Source organism: Plectropomus leopardus, chromosome 6 (genome assembly GCF_026936395.1).
Source record: "Plectropomus leopardus strain MGB_pleo_1.0 chromosome 6, ASM2693639v1, whole genome shotgun sequence".
In the NCBI taxonomy this organism is placed as follows: Eukaryota; Metazoa; Chordata; class Actinopteri; order Perciformes; family Serranidae; genus Plectropomus; species Plectropomus leopardus.
In genome coordinates this window covers 33,621,345-33,644,610 of record NC_142181.1, presented here as the reverse complement: position 1 = coordinate 33,644,610, position 23,266 = coordinate 33,621,345, and the positions used below count along the sequence as shown (strand labels likewise).

General features: G+C 41.9%; 1 protein-coding gene across 2 annotated transcripts in view; it reads left to right on the top strand.

Moving 5' to 3' along the window:
- nova2 (NOVA alternative splicing regulator 2) overlaps positions 1-22,674 on the top strand; it is a 115,579-nt gene extending 92,905 nt beyond the window's left edge. For both annotated transcript variants that reach the window (XM_088079313.1, XM_042487293.2), the window contains one exon: positions 12,064-22,674. In XM_088079313.1, the coding sequence (XP_087935439.1) occupies positions 12,064-13,086 (1,023 nt within the window). In that variant the 3' untranslated portion in view covers positions 13,087-22,674. The remainder of the gene's footprint in view (positions 1-12,063) is intronic.
- Positions 22,675-23,266: the final 592 nt, after the last annotated feature.

The window sequence follows — 23,266 nt, the reverse complement described above, 5'->3', positions numbered from 1 at the left end:
CAAATGCACCAGGTGATTTAAACTGGTAAAAACACTGAATAAAACAGTTTAATGTTAAAAATCAGTGTTTTTCTGAATGTCTCGTCTCATAGTGGTGCTGCTACAGGCTGACGCAAACACTCAAAATGCAGAATCTAAAGTCAGTGTGTGGTTTGTCCATCCTGGGCTACTGTAGAAACATGACAGCACAAAATGGCAGACTTTGAAAAATGAAGGCCTGCTCCCTTTGTAGATATAAACAGCTCATTCTTAGGTAACGGAAATAATTCATAATTAATAATTAATAATTCTTATTTTCAGGTGATTTTACACTAAAGAAAACACACTTAATATATTATATTCCAGTTCTGCCAATATATTCCTAAATCCCACACACTGGACCTTTAAATGCTTAGAAGGAAATAACAGTTGAAAGGCTTGAATACAGGAAGTTAAACTATGCTAAATGCAATTTCACAAAGCTTATTTTTCAAAATCAAAAATATCTGTCTGTAAACTTGAAATAAATTTGCTGTACTTCACAGATTTTCATTTACTCTTTGGGATGTAATGATACACAAGTCAAAATCTTGAAATGAAAACAATAAAACAGCCCTGATTCAACATGATGTTAATTTCAGCTCATGGTGGTCATATTTTATCTGAAGGTGAATAAACTTCATGAGAAAACTCTATAGAGTAATTTCCAATAAAAGTTAATGATTTATGCCAGTGCTTGTTCAGCAAATTAATTAAGATTGCTGTTTATCACATAATGTCTTTGCCAAGTGAAACACTTCCAGCCTTGGGAGAATGGAAAACTCTTTTCAGTCAGCTCTCAGAAGGTTTGACTGAATTTGGCTTTTTTCAGCTCAGATTTGTGTTTCATAAAATTAGAACACAGACAGAAAGGAGAGATGCCAGAGAGGCAGCGGGCTGCAGCTGTGTGTTAATACATCTGCACGTCAAGGTTAAACCCTGACAAACTACCCAAACATACTGCGTGTGTGTGTGTGTAAGTGTATGTGTCTATAATTAGTGTGTGTGCTGTCATAGTTGTTAACAGTTTGCTCTTTCCTCGTTTGTTAAATGAGACATTGTTCTCTCAGATTTCCATGCTTCAGTGACCTCAGCACCCTGTTAGCTTATCACCACTACTTGTCTATGCAACACACACACAGACACACACACTTTCAGATACACAAAATGACTTACATGCTTTGCTTGATGAAGTGAAGCAGACATTTGCCCCCCTCTGTCTCGCTGTCTGTGTGCTTAATGGCTATGAGGACAACAGGTCAACTTCAGGACAACAGAGAGACTTTAGGGCAACTTTGTTGGGCAACTACTGTATGTTCCATCTTGTTCAGCTGCAACATTTCAGTATTCTTAATCATTTGCTTTCACTTTTCTGGCAGTGTGTATGTTGCATGCAGTTGTTGCCCAACATGATGACAGTGAAGAGAGAATGCTGCAGGCCTTATGAAAGCTGTTAATCAGAGCATGGCTCAAAGAGAAAGGATGTCATCCTCAGAGTAGAAGAAGTTTTTTGCCGTATGGATTCAAACAATGACTGCAACGACTTAAAGAAGTATTCCACTGCTGGAAAGTCTTTTCATGAAACTGGGCTGTCTAACAGAGAAAAAGGACTGTGGTATATGCTTTTGCTCACAAGGTAGAAAGAAGTAAAACTGGAAAAGAATATAGAAAATGTTTTTTTTTTAAGTCTATGTGCGCAGACATGAAAAGAAAGAATTAATAACGTCAAACCAAACCCATCCTGCAAAACTCTTACATGAAGTAAAACTAAACCCAAAGACTATATTTGTTTGTTGTCATTGTCTTTTTTTCTTCTTGTTTTTGTTTCTTTTTTTTAAGTGTCTTTATGTTCATTCTCACTTTTATCCAGTATCCAATCCAATATCATCGCTTTGTTATACTTTATTTGGTTATATGCATGCACAAAATGGTGAATTAAAGGTTAAAGAAAAGAAAAAAAGAAGTTCTTGCATCCATTGGAGAGGATTTATTTTGGAGAATTAGCTGCGCCAGAAGCTGGTCCAATCAGTCAGCTAAATTAAGTTGTTTAGATGATGCTGAAGAAAATAAATTGTAGTATTTGAATGGACAAATTGAGGTCTGGTTTGTTCATTCATCAAAGTACAAGGTTCATTGGACAAAAGAGACAACATGATGGTCTGTGACTCAGTCTGCTGAGTGCAGGGAGGAAGGACGCAGAAGCAGACCAGCGGATATAAGGAATTAAACTTTCCTCACGATGATGACAGGAAGTAGCTGCTGTATTTTCAATCTGAACTAGTAAATGGACCTTTTTCACAGCAGACATTTTTACTTGTCAGAGTCACGTGTCCCAGTCTGTTGTTCCAGGGAGCCAACATGCACAATACTATGGTCTACCTCAAAGCCTCTGGGAACTTAAATAACCAAAAACTTTCTTAGGGTCTTACACACATAATAAAAGCATAACAACTGATCTGACATTAGCCTCAAACCAAATTTGAAATATTGTCATTTTAGTTTTTTCACAGTTTCCTGAAGCTGGGTTGATTTCAGCATGGTTATTCCCCGATCCATATCACGTAATATGGATAAAGACAATCTAAAGTCAGCTGTCAGTTGATACTAATTTATCATGCCAAACTCCTTTTAATGGGGTAAGTTCAGAAACACTCACTCTGATTGGTGAACGTTGGTAAATTTGGAGCGCAGTTGGAATTTGTCGTTCAGTTATCCAGAGCTCTGCACTATGGCAGTGTCAGAGCACACTATGGACACTTTGTCTGGGGAAAAGGAGCAGCAAAGCACTGAATGGAGAGAATGTGTAAAAAACGTAACCGTTTGTTAGTTCATGTAGAAACAGAACGCTCTGTGGCTTCAAACAGGAGCACTCTCATTTTAGTGCAGAGCTTCAGATTGGATTTAGGAACGCAGCCAGAGTCAGAGGGCTGTACCACCCTGACTCTGCTTTGCTCCATGGCTGTCGTCATGGAGACAAGAGACAGGTGACAAAGGTGGGACCCAATGAGGGGTCAAGGTCCAGGTTTCTGGAGCATGTTATTTTTCTCAAAATGAGCTGTTTTAAACTAAGTTTTCTGATAGTTGGAAACAATTATTTTTACTCTGATTTTTGTAGATACTTATGAGACAGTAAAACTTGATGTAATATGTGCATTCTTACTATATCAAGCAACATTTTCAGATGCTTTCAGTGGAAAGCAGCTATAATTAATGTCATTGAATACACTTGTGGTTTTCCTACTGCGGCATGTCAGAATGTCTGCCATGAGCAAGGTCTATCACCCTGTTGAGATCTGGCATCAACGTGCATCTCGGGTGATGTAATCACAGCTAAATACTGCTGTAAACGGCCACCAAGATGCATTTCCGATCTGATCAATCAAACCACTTGCCAAGGTAATCTGGGATGCATTTGACCATATTTATTTTGTAGTATAAATGCTAACGCATCTCCAACAAGGTTGTTGTTTGTTTTGGTGACAGCGTGTTAATGCTCTGTAACTTGCCCAGTTTATGTCAAGTTGTTTTAAGTGTTGCCTGACCACCTAGTGTTTTGTCCGGCTGAAGGACACGTGTTGGATTCTGCTGACAGAGACATCCCCAGCTGTACCGACACAACTGCTACCGTGATTTGCAATCAGCTACAGAGCAGCTACAAAAAGTGTGGATGTAATGACTGTGTACGGTATTGGTGAAATCTGAACGCAAGAGCTCAGCAGGAGACGAATAATACCTTTTTGTTTGGATCACCAAAATGCATTTTAATAATAGGTCTAAACAGGCTCTATTTGCTACATGCTCTGACAGCTTTAAGGCTGGTTTACACAACAACCCAAGAACATGCCAGGTGAGCCTCATCAGGTCATAACCAGCAGAGACTAATTAGCAGAGGAGAGCAGACACATTTAGGGATTTAGTGGCATCTAGTGGTGAGGTTTGCAGATTCAGATTCCTTCAGTGTTCATTTGTGCAGGCGGTTTTTAGCTGAGTTTTAGCTGAATTATTCCCAGAGGTCTGATCCTCTCCAAAACAAACAGACCAGGTGATTAAATGCAAACATTGCAAAAATGCAGGAAGTAGGATTGCCCTTTCTAGAGCCAGTGTTTGGTTTGTCTGTTTCTGAGCTCCTGTAGGAACATGGCAAACACTGTGGATGAGAACCCACTCCCTATGTGGATGTAACTCAGGCATGTCAAACTGGTCCACAGGGGGGCCGGTGTGGCTGCAGGTTTTTGTGCCAACCAACCAAGAGCACACAGTTTGACCAATCAAGTGTCTGAAGATGGAGATCAGTTGATTAAATGAGTCAAGTCTGGTGTGCTGCTACTTGGTTGGAAACAAAACCTGCAGCCACACCGGCCCCCCTGTGGACCGGTTTGACATGCCTGATGTAACTGCTCATTCTAAGGTCATGAAAACAAAATAATTCTTTTTTTCAGGTTAATATACATAAAAAAAAAACCTAACCCTATTAAAATAATAATATTACATTTCTGCCAATGTATCCCTTACACACTAGACCTTCAACCATTTGAACTCTGGAAAGAGTAGTTTTCTTGATTGGCATACAGACACCTTTCACATGTATTTAAACCTCTCTTTCCTATTGAAAGCATTGCTAAAAAGGCATTGACCAACTTGACAAGAGATGTCCCACAAATTTCTAGAAATTAGGAAGAAAATGACCTGAAATTTTGTTTTAAAGAGAGTCAGAGAGAGAGAGAGAGAGAGAGAGAGAGAGAGAGAAATTATTACAAGATAATAATAAAAAATAGGAAAAACATATTCCTATACTATATTTATAATTCTTATTATTATCATTTATATTATCAACTATTTTATCTATGTATTTTAAAAAATATATTTTTCCTTACCTTTTTTATTTTTTATTTTTACATTTTTTTCTTTCTTTCTTTTTTCTTAATTTCAGGTAATTTTCTTGCCACTCATCACTAAAGCTTCTTTCCATGTTTTTGAGAGAAATCAAGCCAGTTTGCGCTGTTTTCAAAAGGTTAAAGAAAATTGGCACACCATTAGTAGTTTGACACTTTTGGCATTCATAAACCCCCCAACAGTCCAACCCTGAACTTGTTCCAAATTGATCCCAAATCAAATCACCCTACTCTGCTGTTGACATTGATTTGGATTTATCTGCTAAGCCGGCCTCCCTGCTGAAGTCAACACTTCCCATCCATGCTCCTTCACAGTGTTTGCCTGAGTGTATTCATGAACAGGAGATTGGCTTTGACCTCTGACCCCAGCCCAGCAGCTGCAGCAACAGGACACTCCAGTCAGCAGCTGGATGGATGCCAGAGCCTCCTCTCCTCTGTGGAAAAGTTTCTTCCAACAGAGACGCAGCTCTTCAAGGAGAAAAAAAATGAAACAAAAAGGGAGACACCAGAGATGAGAACATTTAGAAAAAAAACTTAACAAAAAAAGTGCTAAAGGAGAGCAGCTGAGGAAAAAATACAAACAAACATTAAAGAGGCGTCACTGTCGCAGCGGCTGCCTGAATGCTGCCAACTGTCACATAATCTTCTTCTTTGTGGCAGCTATGCAGAAAGGTGCTGGGAGCAGAGGATTGTGGGTAGGTAGGAGGCTGGCTGGCTGAGTCGGGCATTAGAGTGAGCCGAAACCAACAGCATCAGCTTGATAAAACCAGGACGATGATGATGATTTCACAATAAAACGCTCCTCAGTTTGGGAATGAAGTGTGTGTGTGGGAGTGTGTGTGTTCGACCTTGTAAGAAGAGGTTTTAAAACCTCTTTAAATCTGCAAAAATTGGATGGAAGGAGAGAAAAGCGACAATATGGAAAGAGAGAAACGTGAGGAAAGAAAGCAGAGCAGGCGGAGGAGGAGGAGGAGCGGAGGCAAACGGAGAAGCTCATTAGCGGAGAATCAGTTGGATATAAAGATGGTGGATGTGATCATTAGGGCCAGGAGGGATCAGACATCACTGCACGCCACTGTTTATCCTCCCACCAACACTCTGTGCTTGTGTGTGTGTTTGTGTGTGTGAGAATGTTTCAGTGCAGAGGATGAAAAGGTTCATGGGTAAAATCTTTTTGGCTCACTCCCTCGCTGCCTGTCACTTACTTCTTTTATCCCTCGTCTCCATTTTTACCCCCACCGCCTGCTCATCTCCTCACCGCAAAAACAGCCATCCTCAAAATGTTTCCACTCAAATAAAAATGGGTTCAGATGCAAAATTAGACTTCAGCTGATGAAAGCCAAGGAGTTCAAACCTTTTACAGCTCAAATTAGCGTCCAGCTGCAATCAAAAATCGCAGGGAAATTTTTCCATCCGCTGCGTAAGGTGCAAACATTCTCATAGTATATTTAGCTGCCATTACTTGAATTGATGCGAATCACATATTTTAAGATGTTACACATACTTTATACATATTTATGCAGATTATTGATATTATTAAAATCATCAGTTTTTTTTAGTGTTTTTTAGTGGGTTTTTTTAACACTATTTTTTTCACTATTTTCCTTGAAAACACTTTATTAAAATAAGTGTGTTAAAACATTTTTTGTCTTTAAAGTAATTAATGTAGAGAATTCTGCAGAGGTGGTCATGCTGTACTCCAAGAAGTTAAAGGTCTAGTGTGTATTTAGGGGGCTATATTGGCACAAATAAAATATAATATAGTACAATAAGTATGTTCTCCTTAGTGTTAGTGTTTTTCTAGTGTATGATCACCTGAAAAAAAAAATCATCATGTTTTTGATACCTTAAAATGAGCTGGGGTTTTCAATCTATATATGGAGCATATCTCGATCCATATAGGGAGCGCACTTTTTGTCTATATACTACCTTCTAAGTATCCCTTTGTGTCTGCTCTTTACTTTTGTGGATGTTGCTACCTTAATGTCAACAAAAGCTCATAGTTGCACGTGGTTATGTTTAGGCAACAAAAGCACATGGCAACCAATGCCAGAACACCAACAAATGCACATGCTAGCACAGATAGTTTGGATTAGGGGACAAAGTCGTGAATGGTTAGGTTTAGGCAAAAGAGGCACATGTTAAGGTACAGAAAAAAAATGTCACATTCAGAAAGGAAGCGAACCCTGGACTCCTGCACATTTGGACCCATCCACCAATCCACCACCCCTCCTACCTACCCTATAGGGAGCTTTTTGCTACTTATATTACATAATTACAAGCAGTTTCAACCCGATGCTGTCCAGCAGCCTATTATGTGAATGTAACAGCTGCCATTGGGAGGTGTATAATAACACCACAAACAATTCTGCCCAACTGTGTTCTAAACTGACAACATCCAGCAGCTGATCATGCAAAAGATAGCTTTTTGCAACAGGATCTTACACTGAAAGCACTGCAAGAGCGGCAGTATTTAACAACTTCGGAATGGGAACAATCTGGTTTTTACCTGTTTACCTGGTCTGTTTCTTTTGGAGAGGAAGAGACCTCTGTGGATAATTTGGCTCCCAGTAAAGAACCGCCCGAACAATCAGCACTAATGGAACACTATTTAAGAGAAGTTTTAGCTCATTGCAATCTGCAGTCTCTACCAATGGATGCCACTAAATCCAACACACTGCTCCTTTCACTTATCTCCAAATGAATGAATACAGTAATAATTAAAGGTTTTGGTTAACAGATTTGGTGTCATGTAGTGCACAACAGTGGAAAACAGTTAATTGGTTTTGGATTATTTTGTGATAATTTTACCATTTCTAGAATAAAAGGTGCATTGACTTTGTTTTCTGTTGAGCTCTAAAGATTGGCTGCAGAGTGGCTCAGCCCCAGCAGTATTCACACTTTGTTAGCACTTTGCGCTTCTCATTAATCTACACAGGGCAGCAGATTGTAGCCGAGTCTCTGATAGCAGCAGGATGTAAACAAACGTGTTGAAGGGGCCTTGCTGTGTACGTGCCTCACGGTAACAACACTAATCAATGGAAACAAATTATAATCTGCCATGGGTTCTGAGAGAAAAGATGAATGAACTAAAGGAAAAAAATTGCATCTGTTAATCCCATAGAGCGACACACCTCACAAACAGCAGAGTACAAAGATAATCTCAAATATTCAACTCAAAGCAGTCAGAAGTGAATATTTGTTGCTGTCTGCAGGTTTGAAGTCAGTCATATTATTGGCTCCCACCTGCATGCCACTTACTAATTTTCTATTTCTATGTAAATTCTTCCTCCTCGTGGAAACTTTCGATGCAGAGAGTGAGCTGTGGAATGCGGCATGGCAATGAATGGCTGCATCGAGGCTGCTGCCACGCAGATGTAGTTCGGCTTAAAACTGCAGCAAACGGGGAGGGTGGGAGGAGGGATGAAGGAGAGAGGGAGACAGTGGAGGTAATTGGAATGGCCTTCGCATTTTTCTATTGTAAGTTGAATTGATTCCTTTCTCTTTGGATTTTTCTTCTCTCTTTCCTTTTCCTTTATTTCTCTCTGCGTGGAAAAAACAAAAACAAAATAAAATAGGGGCTCTCGTCCCTTTTTTCTCTTAGTTCTTTGAATTGATCACCCCCTCCCTCCCTCCCTCTCTGTCTCTTTCATTTTATCGTGTGCTTTTCTTTATCAAGGCCAAGTCTTTTTATCTCTCCAGCCCTCCCTTCTCCTGCTCCTCCAGCCCACACTCCCTCTTTCCGCTCTCAATATGAATATTCGACGTTCAGACAGACTGTAGATAGCGGTGGTAGTTTGCTCTGCAGATAGCGGGATCAATGCTAAGAGGAGAAAGCGCGCTACTCGTACACACACCCACATTTATTTGCGAGGCGACTAATGTGCTGCAGAAGTCGATAACATCTCCTGCAGGTGTCCTTGTTTGTGAAAAACCACTTTGCAGAAACAATTTCTATCGTTTAGTTTGTTCTAAAGAGCAAAGGAACAGAAGTTGCAGCAGAAGGTTTCCGTCTCACACTTTCCTCTGCTCAGTTTCCATTCGGCAGTGATGATTTCATTGTGCTGGTGCTGCAGCAGGGGGGTGATGCGTCACTCACATCTTACATCAACAGAGCAAGAGTGAACCCTTTATGCATTAGATCCAAAGAGGGAAATAACGACATCATGGGTCAACTTCAGTTTGGCTGTTGAAACTGCAGCTTCTTGGATTGAAGCAGGTTTTGTGCTCATCTTTTCACAATGCACTGTGTTGTTAATTTGAGCCATCTCTCACTTGATATTAAAGATTCCTGTGGATTGTTGACGGCGTTACTGAAAGAAACAGTGATACTGCAGCCAACCTAAACAAATCACTGTTTGCTTTCACTCATGATGTCAAATCTGTCATTTCAAATTAGAGAAAATGGGACACATTCCCCTTATCTTGTACCCTCAACATATTCATTTGTCCCCTTCAAAAGCAAACATGAATGTAGCAGAGCACAAAACTTAAAGATATTTACACCATAAATACATGCAGAAAATGCACAATTTTGGGCATAAAAATTCACCAGAATACTGTAAAAGAATACTCCAAATTTTCAAAAAGGCAGATCCCTAAACCCCCGTTTCATAAGTAGCCACTTTTACACTGCCTGTTCAAGGCAGGGATATCACGTCACCTTGCCACCATGCCGCCTTGCCGCACTTAAGGTACAATAGCAGAACGGGGGATAGAGTTCCCCTTCACGCCACCGTAGGAGGTACAAACAGCCCTGAAAAAGTGTCTGTATTAACAGGACAGGACAACAGGCAGGACGGGTGTGACATTTTGATGTGTGCCACCCACCACGGGAGATTTAAAAAGCAATTAATAGCATCTAGCAGCTAACTTAAATAGGAAGAAAATCGTCCATAAAGTGGTAAAACAATGAGATTTTGGGAGCTCCTTGCTGTCTGTGCAGAGAACAAGATCAGCTGCCATAGTAACAGTAATGTTTTATGTCACACTAAAGGCTAACCTTGTTGTGTTATGTGTCACGCCTTTTTTGATTCCGCAACGCTGGCATGCTGTTTGTAATCACACACTAGAATGGCGTGATGTTGCTGTCATTTGCTTTTGTTTAAAAATGCAAAGGTGGCATAAAGAAGGGGCTTAGTAGTGGACCTACAGTGTGATAACCAGGCCTTCTGTTCCCACCAGTATTGAACCAAAACCTACACCCTTGTTTGCATAACGATAAGAGAATTAGAATGCAGTATTTTGGAAATGAGAACCATATATTTTTTCTGTTTTTTGACCTGACTAATTGTTTTATTTTTATTCTCCAGAGAAAAAGCTTACTCAATTGCAAAAAAAGTGTTTTTACTATTTACTGACATTTTTAACTAAACATTTAGTAGACATTTTATATATATATATATATATATATATATATATATATGTATATATGTATGTATATTGCATTAGAATCACTTAATGTAGACAAACAGCGTACAATGTATCAATTCTCCAATAACTGTAAAAAAAACTAAAGTGCATCAGTCATTTGCATCATCTATTCATTGACTGATACAGCAGTATTAGTATATATGATGAACAATAGTATAACTAATTCATCATTTGTATATGCAAATATGAGAAATGAAATATGCTGTTTGGACACGAAGAATGTGTGTATGTGTGTGTCATCGCTTCACTCCCTTTCACTACCCTTTGAATGCTGGAGCTGTGTTTCCATGGCAACGCTGACCCCTGGGAGTCAATGTTATTTTTTTCACACAAGTAGCCTCTTTAGAATTCCTCCCTCTCTCTCTGTCTCTTTCACGCAGCCTTTCCTCCCACTCTATGTACCTCTCTCTACCTCTTCATCACCTGTTCTCTCACTGACTTGCACTTTATCTCTTTCTCCTCTTTTCTCTCCACAATGTACCAAAGAAATAGGGAAAAAACATTCCTATGTGTTCAGTTGGCAGAGACACTGTCATTGCACACTCCATAATGTTTTATGCCTATCTCACATCTCTCTCCTTCAGGACATCATTACGTTGCGGACACACACACACACACACATGCAGAGTACCAGGAACTCTCTCCCCCTCCTCTCTCTGTATTCAAGCATGGTTCAGTCTCTCTTCCTCTGCGTCTTTTCTTTGGCTCTTTTTGTCTCCTGTCCTTCTCGAGGACACCTCTGAAAAGCAGTTCCTCACAAAGTCCTTTTCAGTGCAGACCTTACCTTTAAAGTCTACTCTTGAGCCAAACGATGTGTGCACCATTTTTCGTGTTCTGCATGACAAAAGGAAGATTTTTCATCACCAATCTCCGTCACATAATTCTTGTTCATTTTCTCCTTGCACTGTTTATTTGAATTAAAGAGGGTTGTTGTTGTACATGTTTAATCCTAACATCACAGCTGTAACACTGTGTTGTTTTGTCTTTCTGTATTGAACCTGGGCAGCAAAGAAAACCAGTCCATTCTCATTCCAAAGTCATCAAATAAGGCCACTTTGTCAGATCCCATCACCAAAAGCCACCTTTTGCATTAACATGATACGCTGCTGGTCAGCATCGCTTGAGAACCCGGTTGGACAGAACCTGTTGTGTGGGCATGATTGAAGCAGGACAGTGTCAGGTTGAAATTCCACAGATAACGACATAATATAATGTGCGCAAGGGTGCCCATAGCAAACTGTGGACTTTCATACTATGCTGTGTTCACTGACTGCCTGAATGTTTTTTATGGTTTCTTTTACCACACCTTACCATGTGCTTCCTTCCCCTGATCCCAACCATCCGTGCCAGCATGTGTGTTTGTTGATGTCCTGGCATTGGTTGTCATGTGCTTTTGCTGCCTTAACATACTTGCAGTGTCATCCCACCATGTGCTTGTGTTGACATCATAGTAGCAGTATCCTGGAATGTAAAACGCAGACGCAGAGAGTAATGTGTACATGTGGAAGTCCACTGCAAAATGGTGATATGTGATGACTTGGGATGAGAATGTGTTGCAAAAAAGTAAGAAACAGCCCCTTGTAACACTGGCTTCTACCTCTTTCTCTTCCTTCCTCTACATCTTTCCTTCATTTAGTTGTGATTGGGATAAAATTTCTGTCACAGAGCAATAACCTATTTATTTTTTTCTGTTTCTCCTCCTCCCCACCCCTTTCACCAGGCCAAGCTGATCGTTCCCAACAGCACAGCAGGACTGATCATCGGTAAAGGTGGAGCGACAGTCAAGGCGGTAATGGAGCAGTCGGGGGCGTGGGTCCAATTATCCCAAAAGCCAGAGGGCATCAACCTGCAGGAACGTGTGGTCACCATCAGCGGGGAGCCCGAGCAGAACCGCAAAGCTGTGGAGATTATCGTCCAGAAGATCCAGGAGGATCCACAGAGCTCCTCCTGCCTCAACATCTCCTACTCCAACATCACAGGGCCCGTCGCTAACTCCAACCCCACTGGCTCCCCGTATGCTAACTCCACCGAGGTCATGCCGGCCGCGGCAGCCGCTGCAGCAGCCACAGCTTCCTCTCTGCTCGGTCAGGCCAGCCTGGCTGGGGTCGGGGCCTTCCCGACCACCATGTCCAGTCTCTCAGGCAACGACCTGCTGGCCATCACCTCCGCCCTCAACACCCTGGCAAGCTACGGCTACAACACCAACTCCCTGGGCTTGGGGCTGAATCCTGCCGCAGCCTCAGGGGTGTTAGCAGCTGTAGCAGCTAATGCTAACCCAGCAGCAGCTGCCGCAGCTAATTTGTTAGCATCTTACGCCAGCGATGCATCCACCAGCGCAGCTCATCCAGCGGCAGGTCTCGGAGGCTTCTCCCTGGGATCCCTGGCTGCAGCTACAGGGGCTACCAATGGCTACTTGAGCGCTGCATCACCCCTGGTGGCATCATCTCTACTGGCCACGGAGAAGCTAGCAGAAGGAGCGAAGGAAGTGGTGGAGATCGCCGTGCCGGAAAACCTGGTGGGTGCCATCTTGGGGAAAGGAGGGAAGACGCTAGTGGAGTACCAGGAGCTGACCGGCGCTAGGATCCAGATCTCCAAGAAAGGCGAGTTCATCCCTGGAACTCGGAACAGGAAGGTGACCATCACGGGTTCCCAGGCTGCCACGCAGGCTGCACAGTACCTGATCAGCCAGCGAATCACCTACGAGCAGGGGGTACGCGCCACCAACCCACAGAAGGTGGGCTAAACCTGACAGCCAATGAGAAACGAGGAGGAAAAGAGGAAAAAAAAAAGAGTGGGGGCTTGGGGGAGGAGTATAAAAAGTGAGAGTGAGAATGGAAAAAGGAGAGGAGAGCAAGAATGTCAGAAGGAATCGTCCACGCCTTTTTCTTCTGCGTGTTTTCAGTATTCTCTATTAAAAAAAAAAAATTTGACGCGAAGCAAAAATGTGCTGAGAAGACGAGGAGGGAGAGGAGCGAATTATCACGCTGAAAAACCAAGAAAAAAATGTGTAACATGTAAATAAGGTTTTATTACTTAACGTCTTGACCTTTTGGGATTTTTTATTGTTTTGTTTTATTGTTTTTTGTTTTGTTTTGTTTTGTTTAGTAAATTAAGCTGTCTGTTTGTCCGTTTGTGTATTGTGTGGACAAAGCTGAATGCCATGTAGACAGGCCGACTGCCCGAGAGGCTACAGGAAGTAGAGGGAGGGAGGGAAGGGCCTGGGTGCGGAGGGGTGGGGGTGGGGGGGGGTTGCGTTCAAGGGGTACAACCCTCCACCCCTTCCTACCCAAAATCCCTTATGGAAACCAGCCTCACCCTCCCTCCCCTGCAGCCCACACCCGCCACCCTCCTGCAGGGTTTTTGTTTTTCTTCGAGTTTTGATTTGCCCCTCAGCCCCTCGCCCCCTAAGCCTCTCTCACTACTTGCCCACAGCCTTGCCCTGCCCCCCTTCCCTTCCCCATTTTACAAGGGTTTTATAACGAGCAAGACTGCAAACTTAAGTCTGGTGTGTGAGAGAAGAAACGTCCTCAAATCCCCCTGACCCCTTTTATTCTCTTCCCCCGCCTATGATCTCACCTCCCCCCTCCTCCCCTCTTTCTGGGAGATGAAGGAAGGGGGAAGCGAAATTGGGGAGGGGTGTGGGGGGAGAGAATCAGCTGGGGCGTTTCTTCATTTGCACAACACCCCTTTGTACACCCTGTGATGTATCCCACGAGCAGTGCAGCGCCGCAGGGGTGTTACGGCACGTAGCGCCCCCAGCCCCTATACGCAGCTCTAGTGTTTGAGATAGAATGCCGAGGCGCACGCTGATGACCTCACGTAGTGCGAAAACCGACTGACGAGAGTGATACTGTGCAAGCTGCGGCAAACACACAGGATCTATGGCATTTTTTGCAGTCTGCTGTGATAATTCTGTTCATGATATTGTCATGATTATTACGATAGGAGTCATCACCATCGTCATTATTTATTAATGAGTTCACCCATAAAAGGCTCAGTTGTTTCTTTTTTTATCTGTGAATTCAGGTTGACATGAATGTAAATGAGACTATTTTTTGATTTGAATCTTTTTGTTTTAATTTAAGTGGATTGAAGATGAATAGTAATGTCACATAGTGTAATATATGTCTTATTTAAATCCAGTAAGAAAGCCGCCCCAGGCATAAATATCATAACAGTGAAGGATCACCTTATATATCCAGTCAAAGAGCAGAACAGCGAACGCACACACACACGCACACACACTGAAACAAAACTATGATGCCATATTTGGTGCTAGAAAGGGAATTCACCATATCTATGATACAGACTGCAGTGAAAATTGTAGATTAGCAAAAAAATATGTGTAAACCACTCACACCACAGGCTGCAGTGCAGTGTCTTAGCAGCTATATTAAATGCCTGGTCATTGTGCTCGGCTATCCTGCTTCAAAATATCCCCAGCTGTTCTAAATCTGTAGTAAAATGCCCTGTTACAGTTTGCCTACAATGTAAAATTGTAAATGAATAATTGAGTTGAGACAAACTCTCAGATGAACTGTTTCTGCTCAGCCTGTGGTCGTCTTTAGATGAACCCAAACCACAGACGAGATCAAGCGAGAGCACTTAAGACTCACAACGTACTACTGAGAAATGCAAACATTGAGAAAAACACTGAAACATGACGAGGGAACATTTTTTGCAAGCCTCACTAGGCAATTTGCTATTTTAGGACAGCGTGCATATCAGTAAAGGAGATAAATAGCCTCACTGATCTTTGCCCTTATCAAGCAACCGTCCGACTGCCGATGAGGTGAAGGGGCAGACCTGAAAGATTTTCAACAGGGAGTTGAGCTTGTTTCTGCCTCTGGCAACAGGTTTACTGCCCACTGTAGACCCAGGAGGCTGCTGAAGATGCTGTTGTTTCTTTTGTTGTTAATTTTTTTTGTTTGTGTCGTGTTATTATTATTTTTTTTTTTACAATCAGAGTACACTGAATTTTTTTGTCTTAATGCACTGTGAAGTGAGGGAGCGGTTCTCCCTGCCTATGAGGTCAGGGATGTGTGCTGTAGACGGCATCGGATGGTTTTTGTATGGCAGGGAAAAAAAAACACATATATGAAATATATGTAGAATGCATATGAAGAACTTCAACAGAAATGTACGTTATATCTGAATACTGATGGAGGAGGAAGAGACTAGGTCGATGAAGAGGATCAATCAATTGAGGTCACGAGTTGAGATCAATTAGATTCTGCTCACCTGTTGTCTTTTGTGATCAGAGGGTGGGATGTTGGGGGAGTGTTAGGTGTCCAGTAGCAGATTAAAGAGACTGGAACAAATTATAAATCCACTTTTCTAACGCAGCTGTGTCTTTTTCATTAAGAGAAATTGATAATGTACTGTACATCCAATGGGCAAATCCCTGGACTGATATTAAAGTCCAACAGGAGTTGAAGTGTGACGGAATGTAAAATGCCAAAAAAGGAGGAGGGGGTGCATTTGATTTATTGACCTAAACAGCCTAGTGAGGGGAGGGAACTCCCCTAAGATTAAAAAAAAAAAAAAATTACTTTTTGATACTTTTTAAACAAATCCGACCAAAAATCCTCCACTGTGCTAATCGAATGTGTCACTCTCTGTTGGAGCGCCAGTGAGGGTTTATCTCCACAGCTTGGTAAGGAGGCTTCTTTACTCCCATCTAACACCATCCACACTCTCCCCACCCTCCCTCCCACCCGTCCTCAGTCCTTCAGTGCACTCCCATCCTGACACCCCCCCCTCTCTTCCTACTACATTGCTCCATGGGTGACTATGTCTGGTGTTACGATCAATGCATGTCTGCTGCTTGCCCTGACAAAACACCACAGATTGAGTCTCTCTTCTCTTCGCCTCCTCGGGGCGGCTGAGGCTCGGAGACGTCCTGATGCACCACCATCGGATAAACAAAAAAAACGAGCACACCTGCAGAGGAAGTCATAGTCGAGGCTGGCAGGGTGCAGTGCACAAACACTCCTAGCTGCAGTTTGGATTGGTGCATTTTATTTTAGAAGACTGAAGAGAAACATTTGGAAACCTTGCTGCACAAACATAAAACATAGACATATCGTGAGGGAATATTTTGTCGTTGATGGGGTTTGACTGGATTTCTGTTGGATATTTTGAACCTCATAAGACCATAGGAGGATAGTAGTAGTAGATAGTGTGCTGTTGTTCCACTGTGGAACTGCACTGTGCTGTAAGCGGTCAGTAACCGATTTTCCAGTTTATATTTAACATGTTACATTGGGTTTGAGGAGATAGATTTGTCAAGCAAAAGATGGCATTTACAGCCTTCAAATGTGAGGATCTGTTGCTTGTGGTGTAAATTCAATGTTTGGGTGGCAGACTCAGGGTTCCCACGGTAATGGAAAACCTAGAAAAGTCATAGAATTCCACAATCTTATTTTCCAGGTCTGGATAAGTTATGGAATTAGTAAATGACATTGAGAGATTTGGTGAAGTAATGGAATTTTGTTGTGTTTAATAAAATAATCTTTCGAGGATAACTCTCCACATAATGTAACATAACTGTGGATTTATTCTCTATAAGTCTGCTGTTGACATACCGTAGCTTTAATATCAATGAATTTTGGGCAGCACGATATATTGTTTCAGCAACGACATTTTGATGCATAATAGTCGCATGGAAGGACGCGCATTGTGAAGTAAGGCAAGTTAACTCAAACAACTAATTTTCTGCTTGATATAAAAGGAAAACTTGCACGATTCTCATTTTCCATGACTAACACCAGCTAAGCCTTCCTCTTTAAGACAGGCCACATGTATATGTAAAGGAGTGTGGCAGCATTTTTTATGGGAAGACTCCCCAGTGTGTGTGCATGTGTGTAGAAAAGTACTGCAGACCGGGCTGGGTAGTGCCACAGGCACAGTGAAGCACATGCTTTTCACAAATGTAAATTTGAGTCCTTGAAAGGTTATGGAAAAGTTTTGAAATTCTGAAAATGTGTGGGAACCCTACAGACTGTTTGTCAGACAAAACAATTTTTTGACTGATCTAGGATTATATGAAAGCCATTTTTCACTGTTTTCTGACATTTTATAGACTGGACAAATACTAGATTTATCTGAATTGATATTTTGAAGAGTAATTCTGAATTATATATATATGAATTCTATGGAAAGGTAAAAGCAGGAGATTCTTTACCATGCCCAGAGCATGTTTAGTTTGTTTGCCGATTGCTAAATTACTTTGGGTGCAGCACAGTGCGTTTACAGTGGAAAAACTGCATTGAAATTTCTGACATAATTGAGTTGATTAATACTGGCCGCATTTCTTCTTCATCTCATTAATTAAACCTTAGAAACATCTTTTTTGTCCTTTACACAGCCAAGATCTCTGGTTATTTTATCGTTAGGGGATCGAGATAAAAATGTGATGAGTACTGGAAGCAATACACATAGTGGCATGTCGTCCTGTCCTTTACCCTCTGTCTGCCGTAGGAGCTTTGGATTTAGATGTTGAATAGGTTTACATGAGTAAAAAACTTTTTTTTCATTTGTGGAAAATGCTGCTATTTAATAATAACTGATGTACCTAAAATACAAGGTTAAAACATATCGAAATCTGTCCTTTAGCTGGAGAGGCTAGTCTCAAGTGGCAGTGTAATACAAGCTCTGTTATAAGCTGACGATAAGTTAATAATAGTGTAATTCTAACCTGAACAAGTTGTGCCAAAATAGGTCTTTACAGAATGAAACTGTAAATGTGTTGATTTAAACCACATTAGATAAGAGGAGACATACTTTTATACGAAGAAAAATGTGAAAAGTGCCAAATGAACCATATTTATAATTTACGTAGGAAAGGCGTAGTCCATGTGACAGTTTTTAAGAACTAAGTAGACTAAACGGTCAAAGCACCTCAGTATATAAGTCTGTTTAAGGCCTCTCTGTTCCTGCCACAAGAGGACGCACCGCCATGTTAGCAAGTGTTAGCCAGTCCTCTGGGAACTACATGTCCCAGAATGCAACAGCACTACGACTCTGGGGCTAGACAAATCACTATAGCGATAGGTTAGCATAATTATGCTAAATAAAAAATGTGACTTGATAGCATTCTTAAATACAGCCTTTTATAGTTACAATGAAAATGTATTTTGTGGAAATAGATGTTATCTTTTTTGCACGTCTATATTGCATGATATCCAAGTGAAGCGTGGACTAAAAAAAAAACAGAAAAAAATCAAAGAAACAAAAAAGAAGTGATTAAAAAAAATTAGGCAGTGTGTGTCATTCATTTTTTCGGAGACAAACCTTTGCATGACGATAAGGGTAGAGCATTTTGATATAGTTTTACACGCGTTCAAATGTTTGTTGTTTGAGTCCACCGGAGCAAAGGTGAACAAAGTGTTTCATTTTGACAAGTATTTTGTCGTTAAGTTGTCTAACCATCCTCAACGGGATATGAATAAAACTCTCGAACAAACCTAAGACTATTTTGCTACTTGCTGAGCGAGCTTGTACTAAAAAATATAATAATGTTCTCAGTTGCTGCCTAACTTTAGACAGAAAGAAATCAGGATTTAATTTCAAATTAAGACTGAGATTGTCCATGAATGTACTCACCTCTGCATAAGTTTGCATATCACTCCTCTGACCATTGACGTGCAGTAGAGGCTTACGTGTTTTCGTGTGGTTTTTGTATTCTAACATTACTAACCTTCGACGCACTGTGTCGAGCTCTCAGTATAACTCTGTTGTCTGTCCTTTTACACCCCCACCCCCACCCACCCACCCCCCTTGCTCTGAGCTCTGGCTTGTCTTGTCATTGATATGCACCTTATTGACCTCAAATATGACATGGAGCACCTCCTGTCCTGCCTGTTGTATTACAGTGGGGTTTGGAGAGATTTGTAAAGAGAGATTGTGTGAGACAGAGAGGTGAAAACTCCCCTCCCTCACCTACAAATCCCTCCCCCCCAAAAAAACACACACAAGTCTGTCTGCTGCACTCTCGGTCTCCCTCGGGTGCCTTGCTGCAGAATTTGGGACAGATTGTGTTTTCACTTCCTTAATATGCAATCCAAAGCTCTGATCTTGGGGAGAGAAACAACACTGAACATTGCCAGTGTGTTTTCTCTCTCTTCCTCTCTCTCTATTTTCCCATCTCGGTTCAATTGGATGCTTTATTGGCTTCAGTGTAAAAAAAAAAGAAGAAGTTTTTGCCAAAGTCTCTCTATTCCTCTCTTTTTATTATGCAACCAGACTATTTCCAGTGTGGTCATGTTTTGCATTCTGACAGATGTTGTCATGGGAGATGGCCCGCTTCCTACAAAACTCCCCAAAAAGAACAAAAAAAAAAATTCCATTTCTGCTCCTAGCGACATGTTTGCACTAAACTCTCTGCTGTTACTGTGCATGGCAGGCCAAGCTGAGGTGGGGGTCAGTGTGCGAGACTACTGTAGATGTGTAGCCTTACTGTAGGTGTTTATCCAGCAGTGTATTTAGATGTGCATGCTCCTCTCTCTCTCTCCCTCTCTCTCTGTCTGCTTTAGGCCAGCTCCGTGCCCGTGCTGTCTTGTGTTGCGACGTAGCCGGCTGTTATTTTTCCTTTCTGTTTTTACTGTGATGTGTAGAGGAATGCAAACTTAACTCTCACCTGCTCGCCAGGTGACCTCATTGCTTCTCAGTGGGTGTGGCTCTTTGACATAGTCCTCAGATGTTGTTTTTCTTGCCCCTCCCCTCCACAGCCACCTCCACAAACTCAAACCCACTCTCACCCACACCCACCACTGACCCTCTTCAAACCACCTCTAAGATATATTATGGGCTCTCCCCCCTTTTCCACCCACTTCTTCCTCCCCCAACTCGGGCCCCATCGAAGCACCAGCAACTGTAGACTGCATTTGTCATATCACTGTTTTTCTGTTCCTTCTTCTCTGTTGATTTTTTTTCCTGGTTTTTGATTTGTACTGTATGCTCTGTCTAACCTAGACCAGTTTTAACAAAATGCCATTTCTGTGTGTAGCCTGTTTACCCCTCCCATACACACACACACACACACACACACACACAGAGTTCCATGCCCTCTTTTTTGCACTTTCACTGCCCACTCCTCCTCCTCGCCCAAACATACACACACTTTCCTCCTCCGCCTCCCACCAGTCTCTTCTCTCGAGTGCCAAAATAGAAACAGAGAGGAAAAAAACAAAAAAAAAGACAACAACAACAACAACAACTACCATTCCAAGCGTTTCTTTGAGTTGTTCTTGTGTGTCGGACATCCATCCTGGAAGCACCCATGAAGCCAGCATGCTCCGCCCTCATAACATGATGTCGCTCATGACGCCTCAACTGAACAGCACCTTGCCCCCCACCACCACCACTCCTCCTCCTCCTCCTCACCACCCCCCACAGAGCTAAACCCGACAAGGATTAACCCCTCTGCAGGTTGGCTACCTACCTACTGTCCTGCCTCTCAACCTACCTAAAAAAGCCCTACCGCTCATGCCAGCTGCTTTCCTAATTCTGTCATCTCTTCAGCCTGTGGGACTTCATTGATTGTGTGCCATAGTGTTGGGGGCACCTTTCACTCTCCTCACCTCCCCCCTCTTTCTACCCCCTTCCCCTCACCTTTTCTCTCTTTCTATCCCCCCCTCCCCTCTCTCGCTCTCGCTCCATTTGATTTTTCTCGATGGGAAAGATTCAAAAACTCCATTTTCTAATGATGATTTTTTTTGTTGTTGTTTAACATCCAAACCACGCACGCCGACACACGCACCGCCCCCGCGCGGTGGTGTGGGGAGTGTTTACGCACCGTCAGCTGCGCAGCCATCCTCTGTCTTCTTGAACTTTTTGAACTTTCACCCCCTCATGAACTTTTATTGACCTTCTTCCTCCTCCTCCTACCCCCCTTCTGTGTTCATCCAACTGTTTGGACGATAACTCTCCATTCCATCCCCAAAACCTCTCTGAGACTGTGCAATGCTAGCTGATATGATTGGATTTTTTTGTTTGTTTGTTTGTTGCTCATCATTGGGGACAATTCTCTGAGATATAAGTTGAAAAGAACAAAAAAAAAAATACGAAAGGAAGAAAAAAAACAAAAAAAAAAAGAAATGCAGACAAACAAAAAAAAGAGAAAAACACTAAACAACTGTTTCTCCACAATTTCATTTTTTTTCTCTCTCATTGTAAATATTTTTGTCAGATTTTTGCCGAGCTGTAAAGAGAGAAGTGTTGAACAGAAAGGGGCCGGCAGCATAAAGAGGTACTAGTGGACGCGGTAGACGATCATCACACTTTTCATCCTCTGTATCCGATAGTTAGGTCTGCCTGTATAATCGGCTATGCTAGTTCTACTGTGTTAACCTGTGCTGTTGCTATTAGTGTTGATTTACCTACTGTATTCGCTGTTTAGCTTCCATGTTGGTTAGCAAACTCTTTAGATACCTGTGCTCATCGAATACTAATACTAACCTTGAGATGTAGTCCAAGCCATTCTCAACGTAGGCTTGTTTTTGTACATTTGTTAATGTTTTTCTAACAGTGAGTTGTAGTGGCGCTAGTATCTTTTATCATCAAGCCATAGTTATTTAAAAATGCTTGGTTGTGTTAGAGACATATCATCGTGGAAAACAGCTCGACTCAGCTCCTCCAGGTTGGAAAAACATAAAGCCTGTGGACAGAAAAAAAAAACACCTCCCGGGCTGCAAACCAGGAAGCTGAGCTGCTAACTTTTGTGCAATACAGTCCTAGTTTACATAATATAGAATGATAGTTTAGAGACGATAAACCTCTGCAGGGGCCACTGATTCAACCATCCTGTGGCCTGCAGAGTCAAACTCGTGGCATATCTCCATATTTCGCCTGTACATCAGAGACATTTTGAAAGTATTAACTGCGTGAGATTAGACTCCATTTCATCGCATTGCTCTGAGCTCCACTCTTGATTTATGCTGCCTGCCCCATTACCCTGAGAACACCACATGAGCTATTTATTTCTCAGACTATTATTATTATTATACTATTAATAAATAACAACGCAACAAGAAAAAGGGAACGACTGGAAAAAGGTGAATTAATATTAGTATTGTTTTGTTTTTATTTTTAGTATTTTAGTGGTTGCTTTTAACAACATTCATTAACTGACTTAAAGAGTATTGAATATTTAATGTAATTGTAGCATTGTGTTTGTAAAGAGAAAAAAAAACCTAGTGAGTTGTGTTTCTTGACTTGTGGATTACCAGTGAAGTGGGCAATCTAGTGCTAATATATATGAGGTCTTTTTTTAAGGATTCTTATTTTGCGACAGCAACAGCAGTCATTATAAATGTTCATTTTAGCATCACCTGTCTTCCGTTGTCTTATTCTTCACCTTCCACCACACTCTGCATCATCACAGTAACACATCGCAAGTCTGGGGGTGGGCAAGAGTGTGTGTCTGTGTGAAGTGTGGGAGCACATGCGAAATGAATGTGAGTGTAAGTTAACAAACCTGTGTGTTTATTTGTGTGTGTCTATGCAAAATATGATAAATGTGGGTAAATGTGTGTCCCTGTGTCTGTCTGCCCACTTATGTGCGTGTGTGTGTGTGTGTGTGTGTGTGTGTGTATGTTTGCTGGATATGTGAGGGTGGGGTTCAGGGTGGGTGTTCTGTCCAGTGTCCACCAAAAGCTAAAACCTGTCAGGCTTCCATACCTCCCGATGGAACCTCCTGACGTTATAGCTGCAAACCCTCATCATGTGATCTGACTCAACTCGACTGTTCATAACCCCCTCAGTCACCTGACCAACCAAATCAACCAATCACTGTCCACCACTACCGCCCTCCCCTGCGCCATCCTTTGCTGCACACCACGTCAGCCCCATGTGATGTTCTCCATCGATAACATACTACTGTCACAATCTACTGTTACATGCTGACAGATCTGGGGAGAAAT